Source organism: Anthonomus grandis, chromosome 1 (genome assembly GCF_022605725.1).
Source record: "Anthonomus grandis grandis chromosome 1, icAntGran1.3, whole genome shotgun sequence".
In the NCBI taxonomy this organism is placed as follows: domain Eukaryota; kingdom Metazoa; phylum Arthropoda; class Insecta; order Coleoptera; family Curculionidae; genus Anthonomus; species Anthonomus grandis.
The window spans coordinates 8,384,541-8,409,411 of record NC_065546.1 but is presented as its reverse complement, the minus strand read 5'-3'; the positions used below and the strand labels follow the sequence as shown (position 1 = coordinate 8,409,411).

The following is a 24,871-nucleotide window of genomic DNA, read 5'->3' as shown; positions in this document are numbered from 1 at the left end:
GTTTTTTCAATAAATTGATGAACAATTATTTACATTAAAGAATTACGGTTTATAAAAATACAAAAATTGGTTAAAAAATTATTTAACATTTATTAACATAATAATTAATTATTTTTTAATAAACAATAAACTTCTGAGAAACAAATATTTTTTTTAAAAAAAGTGCTCGAAATGCGCACCCCCTGCTGCAATACAAGCCTCCATTCGTCTTCTCATAGATTGTCTTACTCGCTCTAAAATTCCGGGAGTATTTCTTAGTGTTTCAAAGGCATCAATAATTCTTTGCCTTAGGACCTCGAGCGATGGATTATAGACGAGGCTTTTTACATATCCCCAGAAAAAAAAATCCAGAGGATTGCAGTCCAGGGAGCGTGAAGGCCATGGTATTGGGCCTGCTCTACCAATCCATCTCTCAGGAAACACAAAGTTCAAATAGTCACGCACTGTTATACGGAAATAGGGAGGGTACCGTCATGCATAAACCACATGTTCGCTCACACATTTAAAGATACATTGTCTAGTAAACCATTTAAATGGTGCTGTAGAAAGTCTAAATAAGTGTCGCCAACTAAAATTCTAGGAAAAAAGAAAGGACCAATTAACTCATCTCCCACTAAACCTGCCCATACATTAAGGATAAAGTGCTCCTGGTGGTGAGATTGCCTAATTTCGTGCGGATTCTCTGCTGCCCAAACATGCACATTGTGAAAATTCACCACCCCTTCCCGCAAAAAATGAGCTTCGTCTGTGAATATGTAGAATACTTGATAAAAAATTATTATCTCTCGCGCATCTCTGAAGTAACCACCTTGCAAACTGTAAGCGCCTTGGGAAATCTTGAGGTAGCAAAGCTTGAACTCTTTGAATATGGTATGGATACAAGCTATTTTCGTGCAAAACCCGCCAGACAGTTGCATGAGAAACATCCAAATTCCGAGCTATTTGTCGGGTGCTTAGGCCAGGATCGTCGTCGATGGCATTCAAAATTTGCTCCTCTGTCACTGGGTTTCGTGCTTGTTGCGGTCTGCCTGCATTGTTCCTGGGAGTCCGAAAACTACCGTATTCCCTAAGATGCCGATGTGACTCTGAAAATGTTCGTACATTCGGGAGTCGGCGATTAGGAAACCTTAACTGATACAATCTTTGAGCTTCATACGCGTTACCATCAGCAAGACCATAAACAAAATGGATGTCTGCAAGATGTTCGAATGAATAACGTTCATTTTCCATTTTAGCAATGTTAGCGTTTAGAAATCAAAGATGGGAATAAAAACTACACTTCACCAATCTAAAACGGGAAGTAAACTACTGGAATTAAACAAAGTCAACAATGACAGTAAATTTATTTTACAACAAATGTCAAGCAAGTTAAAAAATGTCTAAAACAAATACTCACAGCCTACTACTAAAACCTCAAAAATAAAAATGTCAACAATTGCGAAACACAGCCTAAATCGTAAATTTTTTCTTTGATTTTTAATTTACGATATTGCTATCCTTTTATTCACCGGCGATTTCCTCAAAAACTAATAGTCGTATGAAAAAAATGCAAGAGACCAAAAATTTAAATTTTTGTATAGTCTATTTTTTGGTGTAGCTTAATTTAAAAAAAAATGTATGTACACATAAAAATTTGGCCGTCAAAGTGTGCACCCCCTCAGTTTACCCCTTAAGATTAGTTTTACGCCTTTTCTAAGATAAAGAGTAAATATACCGCCTATAATAACGGGGGTATTCCAAATTTTGTTAAATTTGATGCAAAACTGTAGACACAGTTTTAAAAAATCGATTTTTTTTTCACTTCTTGCGATGGCTGTAGCTTGAAGGGGGTGCATTTTAGGACCCATGTTTATAGGAAAAAAGTCTTATTTTGACCTCAGGAATACGCCCTTAAATTATATGTAGTGAATTTTGAAACACCCTGTATTTTTATACAGGGTGTCCCAAAATTAGTGGACGAAACGCGAACCCTGTATTCTTTGGTCAAAAATAACCTCATTTTTTCCTATAAACATATATCGGCAAACGTCCCCCAAGGGAGCTACGCCCCTTTTGAAGGGGGCACCTGAAGATGGTTTTTTCCACTTATTTTCGAAACGGGTAGATATAAAAATTTTAAATTTTGGTATTCTCCCAATTTTGATATGCTGAATTTAGTTGTCATTTCATAATTTTCATTATTTAGTCAGGTGCGTATCATTTAGGGGGTGAGCCTAAAAAAATACCTAAAAAAAAATTGTGTGCAAAGTTTTTGTTTTTTTTTCTTTAAATTTTAAAAATTTGAAGCTTTTTACGTAAAAAAGTACCTCTCGGTCAATAGCTCTACGAGTTACCATTTTCGAGAAAAACGCATTTAAAAATAACGCTGCATAGTATTACTTTCACTACCAATTTTTATGAAAACTTAGTAGCAGGCTTTGGAAAAAATTGACACACTGCATAATGACATTAACATTTGTTGTAATTGATTAGTTGTCATTTTGCATTCAAATTGTTCTTCAATCTTTTTAACTATGGAAGACTTTTCGACCCGTGAAAAAGTAGAAATTCATTTTATGTATGGGTTTTGCAATGGAAACGCACATGCCGCTGCACCAGAGTATCGGCGGAGGTTTCCTGCAAGAAGGCTTCCACATTGGAAAGTTTTTTTTAGAATTCATAGAAATTTACTTGAATATGGATCCTCGAACGTGCTCGAGGGCAAGGAAGACCAATTGCAAATGATGGTTATAAGGAAGTACTGAATTTAATTGAAGAAAACCCTCAAATATCATTGAGAACCTTAAAAGAGATTACCAATATCCCAAAGTCAAATGTAAGAAAAATTAAATATGATAAATAAATAATTAAGTACCTAATTTGGTATCCAAAAAATTAAATTTAAAGTACATATAACTGAAAATTGAGATTGGTATAAATAGTGTTGTTATTAATTATTATCGTCGAATCGCATTAAATTCATTTCAAAATACTCTAATTACTATTATTATTATTATTTACTTTATTTACTTGAATAAGTCTTATCACAAACATCAAACACCCCAAAACAAATCCTTTTGACGACTAACTGGAATGTTTAGTGGCTTACTAAGGTTTAGGCTTATTTCCTATGCAATTTAAAATATTTAAAAATAATTTCAGATTGGAAGAATGACTAAGATGTTAGGATACCATCCTTTCCATTATAAAAGGGTTCAGGAGTTAGAAGAAGAAGATTTTCCAGCTCGAGTAGACTTTTGTCATTGGATTTTAAATCACCCAAATCTTCGTCAAAAAATTTTGTGGTCAGATAGGGCAACTTTTTCTAGGAGTAAGGGCTTTAACAGCCGTAATACTCAGTTTTGGAGCATCGAGAATCCGAGAGTAGTTCCACGAACTATCTTTCAGCATAGATTTTCCTTTAAAGTATGGGCGGGTTTAATAGGAGATAAATTGATATCCCCAATTATTTTGCCACACAGGTTAACTGGTCGTCATTATTTAAATTTTCTTCAAAACAATCTCAGAGATTAACTGGACGATGTTCCCATAGAAACTCGGCTGGAAATGATTTTTCAGCACGATGGGGCACTAGCTCACTACAGCCGACAGGTGAGAAACTGGCTGGACAATAATTTTACGGGCAGATAGATAGGCCGAGGTGGTCCAATAAACTGGCCTGCACGATCGCCCGACCTTAATCCTCTGGATTATTATCTTTGGGGTAATATGTGCAATATTATTTATGCCACCGAAATTGATACTCCAGAAGACCTTTAGAGGCGAATTCTCGCAGCTACAGGCCAAATAAAAGAAAACCGATTTGAAATTCTTAGATCGACCCAAAAAATTCAAATAAGATCCAGGTTATGCATTCAGGAAAACGGAAACTTGTTTGAACATTTGCCTCAAATAAATTAGTACTTTTATCTGTTTGCAATTTTATTTGTCAATTTACTTTTGAAGCGTGCTATTGAGTTTTAATAAAAATTGTTATTAATAAGACTATGCAGCGTTATATTTAAATGCGTTTTTCTCGAAAATGGTAATTCCTAGCTTTATTGACCAAGAGGTACTTTTTTACGTAAAATGCTTTAGATTTTTAAAATTTAAGGAAAAAAAAAACAAAAACTTTGCAAACAATATTTTTTTAAGTATTTTTTTAGGCTCACCCCCTAAATGATACGCACCTGACTAAATAATGAAAATTATGAAACGACAACTAAATCTAACATATCAAAATTGGGAGAATACCAAAATTTAAAATTTTTATATTTACCCGTTTCGAAAATAAGTAGAAAAAACCATCTTCAGGTGCCCCCTTTAAAAGGGGCGTAGCTCCCTTGGGGGGCGTTTGCCGATATATGTTTATAGGAAAAAGTGAGGTTATTTTTGACCAAAGAATACAGGGTTCGCGTTTCGTCCACTAATTTTGGGACACCCTGTATAATTAAAGCTCCATAAATTTTAATTCTATTCAGCAAAGACGGCGAATGCGCTCTTGAAAAGTGCATAAAACACTATTTCTTCTTTTTTATACTTTACGATACTACTTGCAAAGAATGTCAAATAAACACTAAATTATTGTCTTGCATCTCAACAAACCGGTTCTTTATATGCTTTATATTTATTTCCCTTGTTATCTGGCTTGCTTTATGTTGTTCTTTGACGTACTTGTAGGCAGTATAAAACATGAATGGTTCATATACGAGCACTTTAAAATCCATTACGGACATATTTCTTATATCGTTACCAAGGGCAACAAGATAAAAGTTTTTTTTTTTCGAAAATTTTTACATCGAGTATTTTTTTTAATGTTTAGTCAACCGAAAAAAGCAGTACGCAGACTCGGCACTGACTTATTACGCATGTTTTTGGAAGAAATTGGTCCGGACGTGGTCGTGGAGGTGGATGGTCATAAACTGAAAGCACACAAATGCATTTTAGCTTCGAGGTGCCAATATTTTGCTGCCTTACTCAGTGGAAACTGGCTGGAAAAGTCTGGAAATGTTATTTCTTTACAGGTAGGTAATTAGTAGTATTGCCATAGGGAAATATTATATTAGAGAAATCTTATGTTATTATTAAAACTGTAGTACACTTACTAAAAGGTAAATATATTTGTTACCATTGCATTGATTCTTGTTATACCAATTCACTTTAAATCAATATTTGGGCGCTTTAAACGGGAGATTTAAGTTTTAGTTATCCCTTCCTGATTTGCTATAGAAAAAATAAAACAAACTTAAAATTAAATCGATAGCCTGAGAAGATTAAATAATTTTTCATTTTTAAATGGGACTGAATAATATGAGTGTTATAAACGGGTATTCTTCAAATCAAAAATAATGAATGTGTTCTAGAAAAGAAAATCACATTTTTAAGTATTTTCTGCGAATATTTCAGGTTTGGCTTAAAGGTTGGGAAGCTATCCAAAAAACTTCTAGATATTAAAAATCTTTAATTAAGAAGAATTAAAATTCATTATTTCAGCTGTGTATTCGTTAACATTTAGCTAGTTTAAATTTAAATATTTCTTCCATTTAGCAACTTCTTTGTTTTTGCAGGATGGCAAATCCTGAAAATGTTTAACAGGCATATATCACAAAGACAGTCATATCAGGATGACAAAAATTAAAGAAATTGGCCATAAGTTAGTTTACTCCTAGCAGATAAATTTTTATTTTATAATCTTTTTGAGAATTTGAAAGTGGCTGGCAAAAAATATTTTAAATAGTAAATAAAAAGACTAAATATCTTTTAGAAGATCAAAACAACAGTTTATGTAGGTACATACCAATAGCATGTACATACATAGTATATTTCAAAGTTAATTGTTGATCTTGTATGTATTGTGCGTAAATATTCCGAGCGTAAAAAACATTTAGAATTTTACTGTTCCTGTAAATTAATCAAGGTTGATGTCAGGTGAAAAAAAAAAGATCTCTTAGGCCTTCAGTCGCAATACATGTAAAACTTTCCGTAATAAACTACATTAAGTCGTAAACTTATTAATAAGACATTGTAAGCATAAATGTAATAAAGATAAATCGAAACATACCAAGTCAATAAATTTATTCAATTTAATTGCCTGAACAGCGCAATAGATGCAGCATTAAATTATTGAAATGTTTTAAATGGATTGAAATTACAGCAGATTTTAGCTTATATACAAGGGCAAGCAGGAGCAAAATTATTTAAAAAAAATCCAATCCTAAGCAAGTGAAAACTTGGACTCAATTTTGTAGGTTCAAATGTTTAAAGCTTGGCCAGAACTAAGGCTCGTTCCACACTGATATTTTTCAAGCGGCTTAAGGATTCGGACTGAAATTATAGCAGGCGTTAGCCAACATACAGAGGCAGGCAGGGGCAAAATTATTCTAAAAAATTCAAACCCTAAGCTAGTAGAAACTTGGGCTCAATTTCTTAGATCCCAATGTTTAAAGATTGGCTGGGACTATGAGTCGTTCCATCTTAATATTTTTCAAACGGCTTGAGGAATCGGATTGAATTTACAGCAGACTTTGGCTAACATACAGGGGCGAGCAAGGGCAAAATTATTTAAAAAAGTTCAAACCCTAAGCTAGTGAAAACCTGGGTTTAATTTCGTTGACCCAAATGTTTAAAGATGGGTCAGGACTATGGCTCGTTTGATCTTAATAGTTTTCAAACGACTTGAGGAATCGGATTAAAATTACAGCAGACTTTAGCCAACATACAGGGGTAAGCAAGGGCAAAATTATTAAAAAAAAAAATCTAAGCTAGTGAAAACTTGGACTTAATTTTGTAGGTTCAAATGTTTAAATATTGGCCAGAACTAAGGCTCGTTCCACATTGATATTTGTCAAGCGGCGTAAGGATTCGGACTGAAATTATAGCAAGAGTTAGCTAAAATACAGGGACAAGCAGGAGCAAAATTATCTACAAAAATTCAAACTCTAAGCTATAAGCTATTATAGTGAAAACTTAGGCTTAATTTCGTAGATTTCAATGTTTAAAGATGGGCAGGACTATGGCTCGTTTGATCTTAATATATTTCAAACGGCTTGAGGACTCGGATTAAAATTACAGCAGACTTTAGCCAACATACAGGGGCAAGCAAGGGCAAAATTATTAAAAAAAAATCAAACCCTAAGCTAACGAAAAATTGGGCTCAATTTCGCAGAGCTAAATGTTCAAAGACTGGACAGGATACGGCACGTTTGAAATTCATATTTTTCAAGCGGCTTAAGGATTAGGATTGAAATTATAGCAGATGTTAGCTAATATACAGGGGCAAGCAAGGGCAAAATTATTTAAAAAAATTCTAGTTCTAAGCTAGTGAAAACTTGGACTCATTTTCGTATGGTCAAATGTTTAAAGACTGGCCAGGAATACGGCACGTTTAACATTGATAATTTTCAAGCGACTCGAAGAATCAATTTGACATTACAGCAAATTTTAGCTAACATACAGGGGCAACATTATTTAAAAAAATTCCAACTTTAAGCTACTGAAAACTTGGACAAAACTCCTTGGGCTTGAGGAACTGCTTACTCACCTGATGTTTTCTCACTTGGTGCACATGCAAGTACTTCTCGTAAGTAAAAGCCTTCTCGCATACAATGCATACGTAAGGCTTTTTCCCAATATGCAAGTTCTGATGCTCCATATAAGTCTTATAGTGCTTAAATCCCTTCCCACACTCCTTACAATAAAAAGGAAACCTCTTGAGATGCACATAATTAATATGTGCCTTAAAACTGTACAAGTTCGAGGACGCGTAGGTGCAACGTGGGCACCCAAACTTCCCCTCCTGATTGTGTATTTGCTTGTTATGAACTCCCAAGTCAAAATACTCTTTAAACTCTATATTGCACGCGATACATTTGATTATCTGTTTATGGGTGAGAATATGTTCCTTGGCCGCGTCTTCCTCTCCGCGGAACAAACGGAGCAAATATAGAGGTCCTAGATATGGTCGAGTTTATAAAAAGGCTGCTCCTCCTCGCACATCCCCTCGGGCTTATGCACCTTCTTGTGCTCCTTCAGTAATTTTAACGTTTTAAAAATCTCCTGGCAGTACTTGCAAGCGTGGATACGATTCGAGTGAGGCTTCATCCGCTTGACGGCGTGAGGAGGAGACGGAAGAGGTCGGAAGCTACAGTCCTCGCTCCATTTATACCTCTGCCATTCCGCGGAGGTGTCGAAGGTTGGTTGGCAGCGGGGACACCTCCGCTGCTTACCTTTGAGTTTTTTTGAGGGTTTTCCGCGAGGTTTTTGAGTCTGCTTAGCAGGGGGAGCTCGTCGTCGTTCTCTTCCCATTTGAAATATTTGTTTTTGTTGGTCGATCTGGTTTTTCGACGTGGAGGCGTATCGGGAGGTTCGATTTTTATCCTAAAAATTGGGGTGGCATTACTGTGAGCCCTCAAAGAAAATGTAATAAGGAGGGTAGGGGAAGGTTCTGACAAAGAGTTTTTTTTTTAGATAAAACAATAAATTTTATATATTTGGTATGCTTATATAAACAGGGTCCAAGAACAAAATTGCATAATGAACGTAAATCAACCAGTGCACCACTTTTACCTCGAATTACCAATTACCAAGGGTCGCCAGACCGTATAAACGACACGTCATAATGGACGAACATAAACTTTTATCGCTCCATAAGTCCACAAAATATTATGCCAAAAGTAAAAAAAAAATCACTGTTGGAGATAGTTTTATATTACCCACGTTCTTATTTTTCGATAATTAACGAATGGAATAACAATCATAAAAGTAAGCGTTGTGCAAACGAGTGTGTGCCTTTTCGCGTTATTTAAGACCCGCGGGGAATAATTTAATATTGTTTTTGTTGCGAAAAAATGTATGTCAAACATAAACAAGAAAGCAAAAGTTGGCCATCGTCAGATGGAATTGTGGCGATAGTAAAATAAAGTACCGTACGGTACTGTTATTTGGAGAGTCGCATAAGGGAAAACAAATAATTAACTGCAGGTATATAGCAATTGTTAAAAAGGAACGGTTGTATCAGCTCTTCTAATCTTATAGAAACAAATCGTAATCTACACCTACAGGAGTGGCTAGTGGTGTTAGAGAAGAATAGTTTTACTCCTACACATTTGTAATCGCAGTTTATGACACTTATTTGTTTTTTATTTATATATTTGTTTTATCTAATTTATTTTCTGATGTTATAGAAACAGAAATAAATTTTAGTCACATCTATAGTGTAAGAGAGAGTAGTGTTAGAGAGGAAAAAGACAGTTTTGCAATAAGAAACGATAACATTAAACTATCAGACTTAAAAATATACAGTGGCAACTTAATATAACAATTATATTTGGCTGCATTATCTTCTAGGTTCAATATCTCAACTTCACACAGCTAGCACCTATCACGTATTCCAACTTTGAAACCTCTAATCACATCCTGAAAGTATACAATCTAACAAATTTCTGTTGGAGTCCATAATAAGTCGATGACATTAGTAATTGGGGGATCATATAACGAAAAAATAGTCCAAACTGAATCCTTATGTCATCGGCGCCAAGTTCTTAAAGAACACATTATAATAGACCATTTTAATAAAATATGTAAATCCAATTAAGAGACTAATCCTGAAGGGATAGAACGGCTGTAAAAAAAATTAAGATCTGCAAATGAAAGATGAACAGATTGTATAGTAGAGCTGTAAATCAAAGAAATAGAAAGGGTCAGTGGTACGAACTTGAAGTACTACCAAAGTCACTTTAATCTCATGTTGTAAAAATCTTAGCATCCTTGCGAGAAGAGATTTGCCATAAAAAAAACGAACTTCATAAGTTTAAGCTTTTTAAGTAGAATTTTATGGTTATTTGGCCATTTAATTAAGAATCTAATATATTATTTTTAGTTGTATTTGTCTGAGGATCCCCTCCGTACTGACAGACTGAATACAAATTTAATAACTCAATGTTAACCCTTGCACCGGACTTATGAATAGGTTGTATACAGGGTGGCCATTTGAAAACGAAACAGAGCCTATTTTGGGTCCCTCAGAACATTTGCGAACAAATCCTCGGACCCGTCAATTTTTTATTCAAGGGGGAACCATTTTTTTGCTAGTTTCGCCCCCCTGAGGGCAAAGCCCTAGCGGGGGTCACAAGGGCCCCCAAAATTTTAAATGGAACGGGGGGTCGAGTATTTTAAAGGTATTTTTAAGTGGATTATAACCCTAAAGTTTTAAATCGTTACTATTTGCCTAGTCGATACAGGGGCTAATAAAAGTTACAAAAAAATGTTAAAAGTATAATTTTAAATAAAGGGCTTAAAGATAAAATCAATCAAGTAAATGTGCAAAATGTTGGCCTTCGACTTCCATATAATAATACAGGTTTTGTTCAAACATTTCCCGTACATTTTGCAAAATTTCTGGGGTGATTTGACGACATTCATCAATTATTCTTTGTCGCAAATGGTCTAGCGATGTTGGCTGACTAGCATAAATTTTAGTTTTTAAATGGCCCCATTAAAAAAAAATCTAACGGGCTTAAGTCCGGGGAACGAGGAGGCCATTCAATAGCTCCTCTTCCAATCCATTGTCCTGGAAACGTTTGGTCCAAATATTGACGAACCCTTGCAGCATAGTGGGGTGGCGCCCCATCTTGCTGAAATACTAGATGATTTTCCAAGTACTCGTTGTTATTTTCTAGTATCATTTCATCCACTAATGCTGGATGAATTGTATTTTCTAATAACTCCAGGTACATCTCTCCTGTTAAATTGTCAGGTAAAAAAAAGGGGCCTACGATATGTTTACCAAAAATGCCAGCCCAAACATTTAATTTTTCAGGATGTTGTGTATGCACCTCACGAAATATTCTGGGATTTGAATCAGCCCAATAGCGACAGTTGTGACGATTCACAGTACCGTTTAGGAAAAAGAAGCATTTGTCAGAAAAACATACATTAAATAGTGTGAAAGTGTGGATCATTGGCGGCTTGTTCAGATATAGTTTCACAAAATTGTACTCGCCTATCAAAATCGTCTTCGTTTAGTTCTTGTACGAGATGCATTTTGTACGGATGAAACTTGCTTTTTTTTTAATATCTTCTGAATGCTGCTTCTCTTAATACCAGACACGGTTGATAACTTCCTTGTGCTCAGTGTAGGATCTAGCTACTTCTGAGGCTTCATTCACCACTGGATTAATCATTTCGCGCTTTTTATTAGCCACAGACCCAGTTTCCCTAAATTTTTGAACCAATCCCAAAATGTACTTGCGATGGACCTGTCGATTAGGGTGTTGTAGTGTGTTAAAGAGCTGGGCTGTTCTATTAGCATGTTCATTGTTCGCAAAGAAAAGAGAAATTATTTCAACTCTTTCAGCAAGTGAATAAACCATTATCACACTCAATGTTGTAACTAACTAACTTTAAAGAGCTATTTGTTTGACACACTATGATCTGACAGCAGTAATTGACAACCACTATTAAACTTCAAAATGTTGCTGTAATAAGTCTCAACAATAACCAAGAGTTCCCTTGCAGAATTGGCATAGATACCTACGGGTATTAAAAAAAAAACAACAGAAAGTACGGTTCACAATGTAGGAGAACAAAATTTTTTGTATTTATTTAACTGCTAAATTTACAAGCATTTTTTGTCATAAAAAATGTTGACATGTTTTTGTAACTTTTATTAGCCCCTGTATTGACTAGGCAAATAGTAACAATTTAAAACTTTAGGGTTATAATCCACATAAAAATACCTTCAAAATAAGGTATCACTCGACCCCCTGTTCCATTTAATGTTTTTAAAACCATATGCAGTCGAATGCTTTGGATAAGTTATTAAACACTCTCACAACAGTCCCACCCTGATATACATAAAAATCATGCAATAAGAAGCTAATATCTTTCTTCTCTTTTAATTTTTCAATAGTTTAAGAGTCAGAGATGGTGTTAGCATTGGTATCTATTAGATGATTCCACCATTTGGCACAAAACCGTAACTGGTACCACAAGACAGATAGAACTAACTAAAGATCAGACAGTTGTAGAAAAAAGAGAAACTCAAACTAATTTTCATAAAATCACGAAACAGCTTAACCACTAACCAAAAACTACTCTTTTATTTTACTCTGGACATGTGTATCATATAATATATCAGATAATATATTTCCTGTATAATATACCTATAGACTGGCAAGAAAAAAAATTATAAAGCTAAAAACGGCATAAAATAATATCTTATTTATGCTGCAAAGAAAATTATCGAATAGATCCGTTAAATGCAGCAAAAAACATCAAAGAATGGCTCGCCGTTACCCGCTACGTTAACCGATAACCTCCTTTAAATTTTTATCTATGCCGATTAGGCCTCCTCGTGTGAATATCTCTTTACAGAAAAAAAAAATATGGAAAAGTTTATTTATTTAACTAATGCTAATAATTAAATAATTATATAGCTTAAAAAAATCTTTTAATATTAATGGTTCTTTTATTGGGCTTATTAAGTGAAAGTTGAGTCATTGCCATATAATTTATTGATTCGCTTGTTATCTGATTAAAAGGTTAAGCTAAAAATATTAAATAATTATTTATAATAAGATAATCAGTAGAGATAGTAAATGAGTGTAATTTATTCGCCAATAGTTTCGCTATTAAATTAATAGGGATGTTTATAACTAAGTTATGCATAACTTTCTTATCTTGTTTAGTTAATGTAATGTTTTATAAGTAACTAATGTAGATCAAATCAGTGTTAAGAAAATACTATAGCTATTGTTCTGATTTGATTTTAATTTAATTTTTGGAGTTTATTTGATATATCCTAAATGATTTTTGAAATTTTTTAATGTACTGTGTTTCAAAAAAATACAAATATCAAACTCTATAACGGTTACCTATTATTTAAATGTAATTTAACCTTAGTACTAAGAGCTTACATAGGACTACTAGTTTTGGGTTTGGAACACAATCAGTGTTAAGAAATCACGTATATATACAGGATGTGCCAACAAGGTGTACGGCTCAGATAGCGCTTTAACTATACGAGGTAGAGCAAACATTTCTACAGCAAAATTGTAGGGTTGACAAAAATCTACAAACTAAAAATATTTGTATGTATACTGGGTGTGTCACAAAAAAGTTACTATAAAATATGATTTTTTTTTAAATGGTACGCCTTGTATATTATGGTACTAAAATGTGAGGCATAAGGAGTACTTTACTTTGGTATAACGTTTTTAAAATTTCCATGCGGCGTTGCAACGTAATTAATTTTTTTATGTTATTTTTTGCCTTTTAGAGGCTTCGTTTAAAATTTTTTCTGCGCCCATGAAACTTGTACCACAATTAGTCTAGGGTACCTCCTCTAGGCTGACTATGATAATACGCAATATCTCAAATTTTTCAAATGGAACACCCTGTATATTTTTATCTAATTAAGTTTGTCTCTCAAATACCTTAATTTTTTATTTAATATGTCCTATAGCTAAACCAAGTACTTTTTGAGATATTTTAACTTTTCTGTAAAATACTATGCATAAAACGGGTATTCTTTAAGTTTTGATGAAGATTGCTTAAAAAAAAATATTGAAGAATTAGAATTATTACTTTTCCTACAATTATTATTATTATTATTATTATTACATACTTGAAAAATTAACCAACACAATTATTCATTTAAACTGCTAAAAAAAACAGCAAAATTAAATTACATACTAGGTAGGTACTAACGTATTTTTGCATAAATGTACATCGTTACACTAATTTTAAATTTTAAAGATCAATTACAATTATTATAAATTGTTTTCAATATGACCTCCTAAATTTTGTACGCAAGCGTTTACCCTTTTTGAGAATGAGTCATTCATTAACCTTTTCCAACATAATTGGCGTGACTGTTTGAAAAATCTCCCGAATTTTATTTTTCATATTTTCACTTGTAGTAGGAGTTGTTTGATAGACTTTTTCCTTCACATATCCCCACAAGAAAAAATCCAGTTTGGTCAAATCTGGGGACCTTGCGGGCCAAGGGACCGGCCCACCTCTCCCTATCCACCGGTCATCAAAATGCTCATTTAAAAAATTTCTAACAGCATGGCTATAATGAGCCGGAGCGCCCTCATGCTGAAACCAAATCCTATCTCGAACATGGTCAGGCAACGTTTGTAGAAGGACATTAAAATTGTTTTGTAAAAAGTTTAAATACATTTTACCTGTAAGATGTACAATAAAAAAGTGCGGTCCAATAACGAAATGTCCTATAATTCCTGCCCAAACATTAAGCGACCATCTATGTTGATGATGAATTTCTCGGGTGAAGAATGGATTGCTGGGGTCGTAATGATGAAAATTATGTTTATTAACACTGCCATTATTATGGAATGTAGCTTCATCCGAAAAAAGCACAAAATTAAAAAATTCAGGCTGACGAATCTTATTTTGCGCCCACTGACAGAAAGCCATTCTTCTTTCATAATCCTGCGGAAGTAAGTCCTGCAACAATTGAATATGGTAAGGATGGAAGAAGCATGCGAGATATTGATGTTGCACTAAAGGGTAATTCTTTAGCAAGCTGCCTAACGCTTTTATGAGGATCTTCAACCACACTTAAAGCTACTGTCATCCTGTTTTCCTTATTTGTAACTGGCTTCACCCGTTCATGTTTTTCATAAATTACACTTCCTGTTCTCTCAAATCTTTCTTTGAGTTTTGAAACACTTGTGCTTGGGGACGGCTCCTTTCAGGATAAAGTTGCGCATAAATTCTAGATGCCAAAAGGCTTTCAGCAGCTCCAAGGGCATATATCATATCAACAAATTCCTCACGAGGAAAATTCATATTGATTACAAAATGAACAATAAAAATTAAAAATCGATTAACTAACTCACTAATAATAATTTTTAAAATGGTTTTTGAAGAGAAAACATTAATCTTGTCTACTGCTGTTATCAAACTAATAATCTGACAATTATTATTTGACGTTTAAACCAATGTTTCTAAGCAATCTTGATCAAAACTTAAAGAATACCCGTTTTATGCGTAGTATTTTACAGAAAAGTTAAAATATCTCTAATGGTTTAGCTATAGGACATATTAAATAAAAAATGAAGGTATTTGAGGGGCAAACTTAAATAAATAAAAATATACAGGGTGTTCCATTTAAAAAATTTGAGATATTGCGTATTTAATTTCAGCAAGTTTGAAAGTTCTTTAAAAACACCTTATATTAAAAAATTACAAATTATCATAGTCAGCCTAGAGGAGGTACCCTAGACTAACTGTGGTACAAGTTTCATAGGCGCAGAATAAATTTTAAGTTAATTATGATTTTTTAAACGAACCCTCTAAAAGGCAAAAAATAACATAAAGAAATTAATTACGTTGTAACGCCGCTCAGAAATTTTAAAAGCGTTATACCAAAGTAAAGTACTCTTTTTGCCTCACATTTTAGTACCATAATATACAAGGCGTACCATTTAAAAAAAATCATATTTTATAGTAACTTTTTTGTGACACACCCAGTATACATAAAAATATTTTTAGTTCGTAGGTTTTTGTCAACCCTACAACTTTGCTGTAGAACTTTTTGCTCTACCTCGTATAGTTAAAGCGCTATCTGAGCCGTACACTTATATTTATATGTATATTTATATATAGATATATTATTATACAGATATATTTTATATATACATTTTATATATAAAGTATATATATAAGTATATATATAAAGTTGCTTTGGGATATTAACGCAGTAGGCTAAACCACTGGAGGATTAATAATGACCTAAATATTCATCAGTCTATAATGTCTATTCTTTTCAAAAGTCCTTTATTTGCGAAAATATTTTTTTTATTTCCTAATTTAAATGGAATCAAAAAAACCCTTAGGTAACAATAAAAAAAATAAGTTTAAAAAAATTAATGTGACCTAACATGATTATTTACGTAATGTTTAGAATGGGCCAGAATGCTTTCTTCAGATTCCTAGAAAGAATTATTTCTTTTAGTTGGGCTTTTGTATAAAAGTTATATATTATAATGTTGTATATGTTTATATATCTTTTTGTAATGTGTAATCTCTTTTGATTTTCCACTTTACACTAATGAATCTGATGGATTTGAATTTGTCTGAACCCATATAAACTGTAACTTCTAAGCTCTAGTGATGCACATCGCTATGTTTGAAATATGTGTGCCTGTAAAGGGAGACATAAGTATTTTATTTATCCTATTTATTTATGTTTGTGTCAGATGGTATGTGGTGTCAATTTCTTACTTATTTCAATGACGTTAGTATCGTTATCTTGTTAATACAGAAAGAAATAAAATGAAATAAACGTCCATCGTATTGTAATATAAAATTATAGGAATTTTCAATGCCAGTAAGCTTTTAAATAACAATTATGAACAATAGTATATTTTTTATATTAAATATTATCAGTTTGCCAATAAATTTTCATTATAGCAAGTTATGGTTCATGTTTTTTTCTTTAATTTAAGTCAAACTTTTTAATTTAAATTGGTAATATACATATCATTCACATGGCTTTTTATTCCATTCTGCCGTTCCAGTAAAAAATTGACAAATCGTTAAATATGTTTATGCAAGAATCGAGAATATTCTTATTTTTTAATATAAAGCATTATTTTAATTGAAACATACAATACCGATGAAAAAAATGCTTCTGGTTTTCTGCAAAACCTAAAAATTAATGCCAAAATGCGCTTTCGGCTGTTTCTAATTGGTTTTTTGCAGAAAATCTTTGGATTTTTCGAAATAGTTTAAGTATTTCTCTAAACTGTTTTAGAACAATAAACATACATATTATTATTGTTATTATTAATTATTTAAAACGTTTCCAGGGCTTCTCGTATGAATCAGTATACTTCTCCCTTTGCCACATCTATAGCGGAGCCGCCCATGTCCCAGACTCCATCAGTCTGGTGGAACTGGCATCTTTATCTGACATGTTAGGTCTCGAAGGTCTTAAAGAAGTAGTTGAGCATGCCCTAAAACAACGTCATTGTCACAATTTTCATAAACCGTGTGCAGGTAAGACTAACCTAGCCATCTAGAGCACGCATTAACAGTTTTTATACCTTAAGGTTGTTGTACTGGTGTACTAGAAGTTCTTCCTCTATCTGCCGCTTACGGACTAGACGACTTGTACCAGAAATGTCTACAATGGGTCACGCAGAATTTTGTCAAAGTGTGGCCGAGCAGGGCGTTCGCGAGCATGCCGAGGGAACTTCGGGAGAAGTGCTACCAACAGCACGTGGTAAACATGTCTCCTGATAAAGTGTTGGAAACCACAGCGGCTTGTGAAAAAATTTTGGCAACATTACCTTCTATGAGATGGGCGGAGCCGGTTAGTCAATTGGTGCTACAGCTGTCAGACGCTTGTCATTTGTATCACAGGTAAACTTATTCAGTGTTTACATTTTAAAACCAGCAACATGGCTTTGTTATTGAAGTAAAATCTTACTTCTTATATGTGAAAGTTGAATCGCAATGTTTCTCGGTGGGCACCTCAATTTATAGAACTTAGGAATCTGAAAAACTTCAATTAAAATTAATTCAGGCCTCTATCCTAAGAATTTGGCTTAAATTTTTGATGCCACCACAAAATTTCAAGAATTTAATATGTTAAATAGTAATAGTAATTCTCTTTTGGAATATCACACTCTTACGAGAATGGGATTTGTAACATTACTTAAAGCCAGCCACCCTGTTACAATTTTAACTATCTTGTATACTGAAAAAGCAAATACGCGTACAGTTCAATCTCTACTTTTTATTTTACAATTAGCAGCGGAACACTCTAACGAGATTAGAGACAAGAAAGACGATAGAAAATTTCTTTCTATGTGCGATTAGCACTCCCTAACCTTTTCTCTATGGCATTCGGGATCGTTCGGTTTTAGACATTCTTATACTACTTAATCTACAAGCCGGAAACGTCATTGGACTTCGATTAGCAGTCCTCAACAGAGCACAGGAAGTCATCATTTATAAAAGATTCCTAAAAATCTGTGGCCTTTTAGTTGCTTGACTATATTTATTTACTTTGACTTTTTTTACTTATATATTTGTAATTTTTTTGGCTTAACTAATACACTCATTATTATTATTAATTTCTTCAATTTTGCCTTAGAAATGGAAGAACAAGCGCTTAAATTAAGAACAGAAAGAAGACGATTATACAGGATGCCTGACTTAAGATGGATACAAGCCAATATCTTGGTTGAGCTAGTTGTTTTTAGTTGTTTTTTATCTAGTGGCGTCGTAAGTATGTACTTAAAAAAAAATTTATAAAAATAAAAATGTCTTATTTTAAGGACACACCCTCTATCAATACTGATCAAAATTAGAACTTAAGTATCTTAGGTAAGGAGGATTGAATATAATTTAACAGATTTGAAATAAATAGTGTCCTAAAGGTAGTTTCTTCTTGAATCGAAAAATATCAAACCCAATTAAAACCTACGTCCATGAGGTATCGCATTTCTTACTCTGGGCAAAATATGCGAAATATGCTACCAAAAATGAAAAAAATCGCTCAATAAACAACCAAGATATTGGCTTGTATCCATCTTAAGTGGGACAACCTGTATATAGAGTATTTCGAAAATTTGTACCAAGTAATAAAACCCATTTTATGCCCTTTAGTGGAATCATTGGGAATTTTCCAATTTCGGGGCGTCCATAGATGTGAATAAACTATATAACCTATAATAAACTTAATGATAAAATTATCCATTAGGTATTTTATTGTTTTAATAAGTTTGAAATACGATGTACTTAAATTATCTGTGTCTTGCTTTTTATTAATACTTTTATTGTGTTTATCAATATAAGATCGTTTCTGAAATTGTTTTTTTTTTGTATGATTTGATTGTTTATCTCAGATTTTTACATCTTGGAAATTAAATTGGTGTACTTTTGTATATGGCATGTTCTGCAAGACCCATTTTATTATTTTAAGTTAAAGGATTTTCTGTTCTGACACTTCTTTTATGGTCTGTAATTCTTAATAAGTGTGTTATACCCGTTTATGTACGTCTATTAAGTTTTATTTTATAATTTAACAAAAAACACTAACTATTTTATAATTTAAATAAACACCAATTACATCCATTGAAACACCTTGGATGGCTAATATAGGCCTATCCCTAATTGCCAGTTACAAGTTATTGTTACAAGTGGATCATTTATTAATGTTGCATACAAATAACTATTTATTACAGTTGTTAGACTAAAAAATCTATATATTTTACTTAATTATTACTTAATCTCTGAAGTTTCCAACTGCCCGAATACTTATACGATGTGCACTTTAAGAGAGTTTAAGCAAAATTACAATAAATCCATTTTGTTTAAATATCTGAGATGCCATTAACAGTCTCAAAGATTTTATCGAAATCCAGAAACACCCAAGGGATTTTCTTTCATCTCTGTCAATTAAGAAACATAATATTTGGCCTTAAATTGTCCAAATCTCTTCCTGTAGATTCAAAGCGTCTTGCTAAAAATTTAAACTCAATAAATTCACCGATTGTAATTTTAGAACCTTTTCAAAAAATTACTTATCGTACTCTAGTACTAAAGAGATTATAAACATCAGATGTACCAGATTATATTTATCACTTTCCTAATGGATTTTATAAATTAATGATTACTTGTAGGCAACACTTCGCAGCAGTTCTTGGATCGCCGTCCTTCCATGCCTTAGACGCCGGGTTAGGTTTCGGCGTCTGCGAAGTAGAAGATCAAATGTTAGCAGCGGCGAAAAACTTAGGCGTTGATCAAGCATGCAGAAGTTACTCGCGGTGTTGCAAAATGGTCGACGCTCATTGGACCAGACCGTTTGCCGATTTACTAAACAAGATTAAAATACAACTAGAACAATGTTTGGTGAATCAGGCTGACAGATTGATCAGGAGCAATGCCTGGTTGAGATTGGATACAGTTTTAAGGTTAGTGTAAAATTGCATAAATTATAAAAAATCTATATTGTTATATACAGTGGTGGCCAACTAATTAGAATTTAGAGTGAATAAATTAATAAAATTCATAAATCTTTTGTAAATAAAATTGTTTATTCTTAAATTTCTCGCCCATTGTCGTAACTAACATTTACCTTTAATATTACCATAAATTTAGTGGATTTGTGTTCACATATATACTTTTAAAAAAAAGTAAGTTTTTTATACAAATATTGAATTGGACCACTAATTAGAAACCAAAGAATTATCAATTTAAAAAAACAAAATAAGAACTCTAAACCCTAAATAAATCAATATTTTGTAGCAAATCCCTTATTTTCAATGACAGCTCTACATCTCCTAGGCATTGACTCCACCAGATGTTGACATCTCGCTAGTGGTATCAATTTCCACGCCTGCTCTGCTTCTTCCGCCAGATCTTTAAGGTTTTTAATATTTTTATGTTCTAAAAGTTTTTTCAGGTCTCTCCAAAGATTCTCAATGGGATTGAGATCCGGACTACATGAGGGCCAATCAAGTACATCAACATGGTTATCGTCAAACCATTTTTTTACAGACTTAGCCGTGTGCTTGGGATCATTGTCTTGTTGCAAAACCCAAGACACCGGCAAATTATTACTTCGGATAATAAAGTATACTTCGGATTATTTTCCGCACCCCTTGGTCTTCTAACAAATATTCTACCATCACTACCAATGCGATTTATTTTTATCTCATCAGACCATAATTTTTTTTTCCACTCTTTTATGGTCCAATTAATATGGTCCTTAGCGAATTTTAATCTAGCCTGGCGATTTTTCTTCTTTAGCAGTGGTTTCTTGCGGGATACTCGTCCAAATAGGTTGGCCTCATTAAGTCGTCGTCTTATAGTTCGTGATGATATCGTGGTAGCTGGAGAAAGTTCTTCTTTAATCTGGTTGGAGGTTAAAAATGGATTCATTTTAGCCATTCGAACAATAGTTTCATCAGTTCGTTGGCTGGTTTTTTTAGATCTTTTCTTGCGTGGAATATTTTCGTACGTTTTATGTTCTTTTATGTGTTTGAGTGCATAGAAAACCATTTTTTTTTTACATTTTAGGTGGTCAGCTATTTTACTCCAACCTCTTTCCCAACCAAGTCCAACCTCTTTCCCTTAGCGTAAAAATTATTTTACGCATTGACGGGTCACAATTTTTTTTCTACCCATTTTAAACTGTGGAAGACAAGGCTTGTAGATACAAAAAACACAAATTGTTACCAGTATAAAGGTTTGAAATGAACTATACGCCCGTTTATTTTCGTCGTTTCTAAGTAGATGGCCAACTGTGTTATCTATAAATTTTGTTTATATTCCGCATTCCTTACAAATTTCTTAGTGGAATGTCTATAAATAAATTATATATTGCTGTTGTGATGAACAATCAAAATTTTAAGATGGTTTTAATTTATTTTAAAGAACTGAAACATTGAATAAAGTATTTTTTTTTTAAATCGTTTCTTGTTTTAGTTGGCCACCACTGTATTTTTAGAAAATCTATATAAAATTATAAGTTGTCACAAGTTCGTGTTAACTTATAATTTTATTAAATTAATATTACGATAATATAGGTAATTATTTCAGTCGTATTCACGTGTTTATGTTGTTTACTGGTTCTTAAAAAGTTCTAGTTCTATTATGCCATTATCTTTAATGTTTTAAACTCTTATTTTTAGGAGCCGCATTAAAGAATTATCTCCATCAATAGAACCACAAAGCCGACTTCCTCGTGCTGCACCGATAAGGAATAAAAAATCTCCGGTCTTATCGAAAAGTTCGATTCAAACTACACTTTTGTCTTCTTCGGACTCATCGAGGAACTCCAGTCCTGGAATAAATCAGGCGAGGTTACCCGGAGGAAGTCCGTCTTTAAGGAGGAGTCTTTTGTTGGCCGCCAAAGCGCCTCAGGTGAAAGGATATAATTATTATTTGTTAAAAAGTTCTAAATACAAAATTATAACTATAATCATTACAAATATCATCAGTTTCGTAACCATTACAGGTATTCAAATTGGGATAATTTTTTAAATTATAAATATATTTACTCATCTTTTTATATCTATACAGGGTGTCCGGAAAGTCAACGATAATACTGAAGGAGCAACTCATAAGCACCCAGAAAAACATAAAATGACCTTAGTAAAAAATCGATGGTTTTCGAGATATTGGCACTTTGGTGGATGTCACCAAAATCCTACTCTTGGATCAGTTTTTTTACCTTTGCAACACTGAATGCTATTTTGCTTATCAAAGACAAACACTAAAGTAAACAGCAAAACATTTAATAAGACATCTATTCTAAAATGAAGTATTTTTATTTTTAATACCTCAATTTTGACCCGTCATACTAAACCAAAAAATTGTACGGCAACTTGACTAATACTTTATAAAGTTGGCTCATTTAATCTACTTTTAAAATAACCCAATATGCTTTAAAAAATGGTTTACTGTTATTGTGATAGAGATTATTGATTATATAAACCTCAACAAATTTTTTAGAACCGGTTTTAGGAATAAGAATGTTATTAATTTTTTTTGATTTGAAGTTATTTTTGCGCTTAGAACAACATACATATATCTCTACTTTTTATTTTGAATCCAAAATCTAACATCAATAAGTAAATTAACATTATTATATGAGTTGATATATAGCTGAAAATTTCCTCTTTCGAAAATGTGTGTAAACTTGACAACAGAGAATCGATGAATATGCTTGTAAACAAAACACCTCCCTTGCCCCTGTGCACATGCTGAACTCAAACAAAGTTGTTGTTTACTAATTCTAGCCTTTCAATGTTCCAAGACAAACATTTTTTGAATTTAGTTTGTTTACAGTATTTCGTGAACTAACTGCTTATTTGCTTGTATCCTAATGGTTCTGTTACCCTTTGCTTTGGATTTGTTTTTGAGTTCATTTTCCTGTGAATCGTATATTTTGAGCTGTTTTTTTAATTGGTGAATCATTTATTATCCCTTATTTATTATATATAGATGTGATGCTAATCGAAGTTCTTGTAATCTGCCTCGTACTAACACTCAGGTTCTCTTCAGCCATATCCAGAACATTTTCTACATTTAATCCGCCTCTCGTTCAGAATTAATTCTTACGCTTGGAAACATTTCTGTTTCCTGAGCATTTGCAAAAACTGTCTGAAAAACTTTTCGATTAGGAATTCTTCGATTTGAAAAACCACGTCGGTATTCATCAACAGCACGTAATGCGCTACCATTACAGAAACCATACACGAATATCAAGTCAGCATACTCCCCGTCGGTGAATGTATGAGGCATTACGTAATGGAACCGTTTGCAACGAGGTTTCAGGCTAATCACGCACAACTGGGATATACACCAAACTAGTTTTAAACCATTCCAAATATCGTGCTAGAACAAACCTAATGATTATATTGTACTACAAAAATATGTTTCATTCTTCTGCTTTGTCTTTAAGTGGTATTCCTTTTGGATAAAGTGGATCAACTAATTCCGGTAAAAGGTAATGTTCATAAAAATATTTTAGTTTGGGCAACATTTTAACTCTCCAAAATTCTTCATTACGAGGAATCTGCAAGAAAAACGACTATTAAAAATTATAAGGCATAGCTATAATGAATAATGGTGATGCTTCATATTTAAAAAATCATAATACATTTTTCAAAAAAGAAATACATTATGTAGTTAAAGTAAGAGTTAAATTTATACCTTTATCGCAATATTATTGATCTCATAACATTTTTTTTTAATGTTCTTAACGAAAGTTAAATTTTAATACTGGTAAAATTACGGTTTATCGGTTGAATGAGAACTTATTAATACAATGATTTACCTTCTCTACAATTAATCCAAGAGGGCTCCATACTACAAAGAAATAGAATTTTCTTTTTGTAACTTGCAACTGTCCCTGGATTTGATAGTAATAGTTGTGGTTCCTTTTTAGATGTAAGGAACCATTTTCAATGGTAGCAAATCTAAGTTTTTTTTTCCAATTCCCATTTCACGACTAATTTTTGAAATTACAAATGGGCATTTAATTTCAATAATTTACACGGAGACTCGTACTTACATTTCTTACGAAATGAACTTGGGGGTCTTTTAGAAGATATCCCATTTAATGTTAAGCAGAACATGTATTTTATGTAAGATACATGTTCGCGCATTTTTCTCGACAGGTACGCAATTATCCTGACGAACAATATCCCGAACGTTGGATTGGCCGTGGAGGACCTTTGCCCCATGGACTTCTGTATTTGGGGATATTTGAAATCAATTGTTTATGATAGTCCTATAAATAATCTAAATAAACTAAATGTAAAAATTGTAAAATCTGTAAATATGTTAAAAAATAATAAGGATCTTCTTTTTAAAATACGGCAGATATAAGAATTAACAAAAGTCGTAATATTTTTTTAAAAATAATCTTAGATTTTTATTTTATTTAGGATTGCATTGCTAAAAAGCTAGTAAATTTAAGTCATTCACATATTATGAAAACCTAAAAGTGTGATTATGTTCTAAAAAAGTAAAAACTAACGCAACGAGCGCCCTCTACCAAAAACACGAAAACTGTATAAAATTCCAAGTCACCAGTCTCAAATAACTTTAAAATTTCATAATAAATAAAATCGGTTACATATTTTGCTCTTATTATGAGCATCTCTAGACCATAAACAAATTAACAATATGGAAAATTAAAGAAAAGAAACTGACAGTGATACAAAAAGATGCTCGTAAAAGAGTGAAACGGGTTTTCTTGTAGGTAAATGTAAACCATAATTTTAACATTTCCCTACTATAAAATTTTAATTAAATATTGAGACTGCTACCTTGGAGTTTTATTTAAACTTATAAAAGATTGCTTTGTACTTTGTTTTAAAACCCCAATTTTTGTCCAACT

The 24,871-nt window shown here is 32.8% G+C and overlaps 1 protein-coding gene across 1 annotated transcript in view; it reads left to right on the top strand.

Moving 5' to 3' along the window:
- LOC126745866 (uncharacterized) overlaps window positions 1-24,871 on the top strand; it is a 103,685-nt gene that overhangs the window by 56,378 nt on the left and 22,436 nt on the right. The window contains exons 3-7 of the mRNA XM_050453930.1: window positions 4,802-5,003; window positions 16,818-17,007; window positions 17,061-17,373; window positions 19,641-19,931; window positions 21,654-21,885. Of these exons, the coding sequence (XP_050309887.1) occupies window positions 4,802-5,003; window positions 16,818-17,007; window positions 17,061-17,373; window positions 19,641-19,931; window positions 21,654-21,885 (1,228 nt within the window). The remainder of the gene's footprint in view (window positions 1-4,801; window positions 5,004-16,817; window positions 17,008-17,060; window positions 17,374-19,640; window positions 19,932-21,653; window positions 21,886-24,871) is intronic.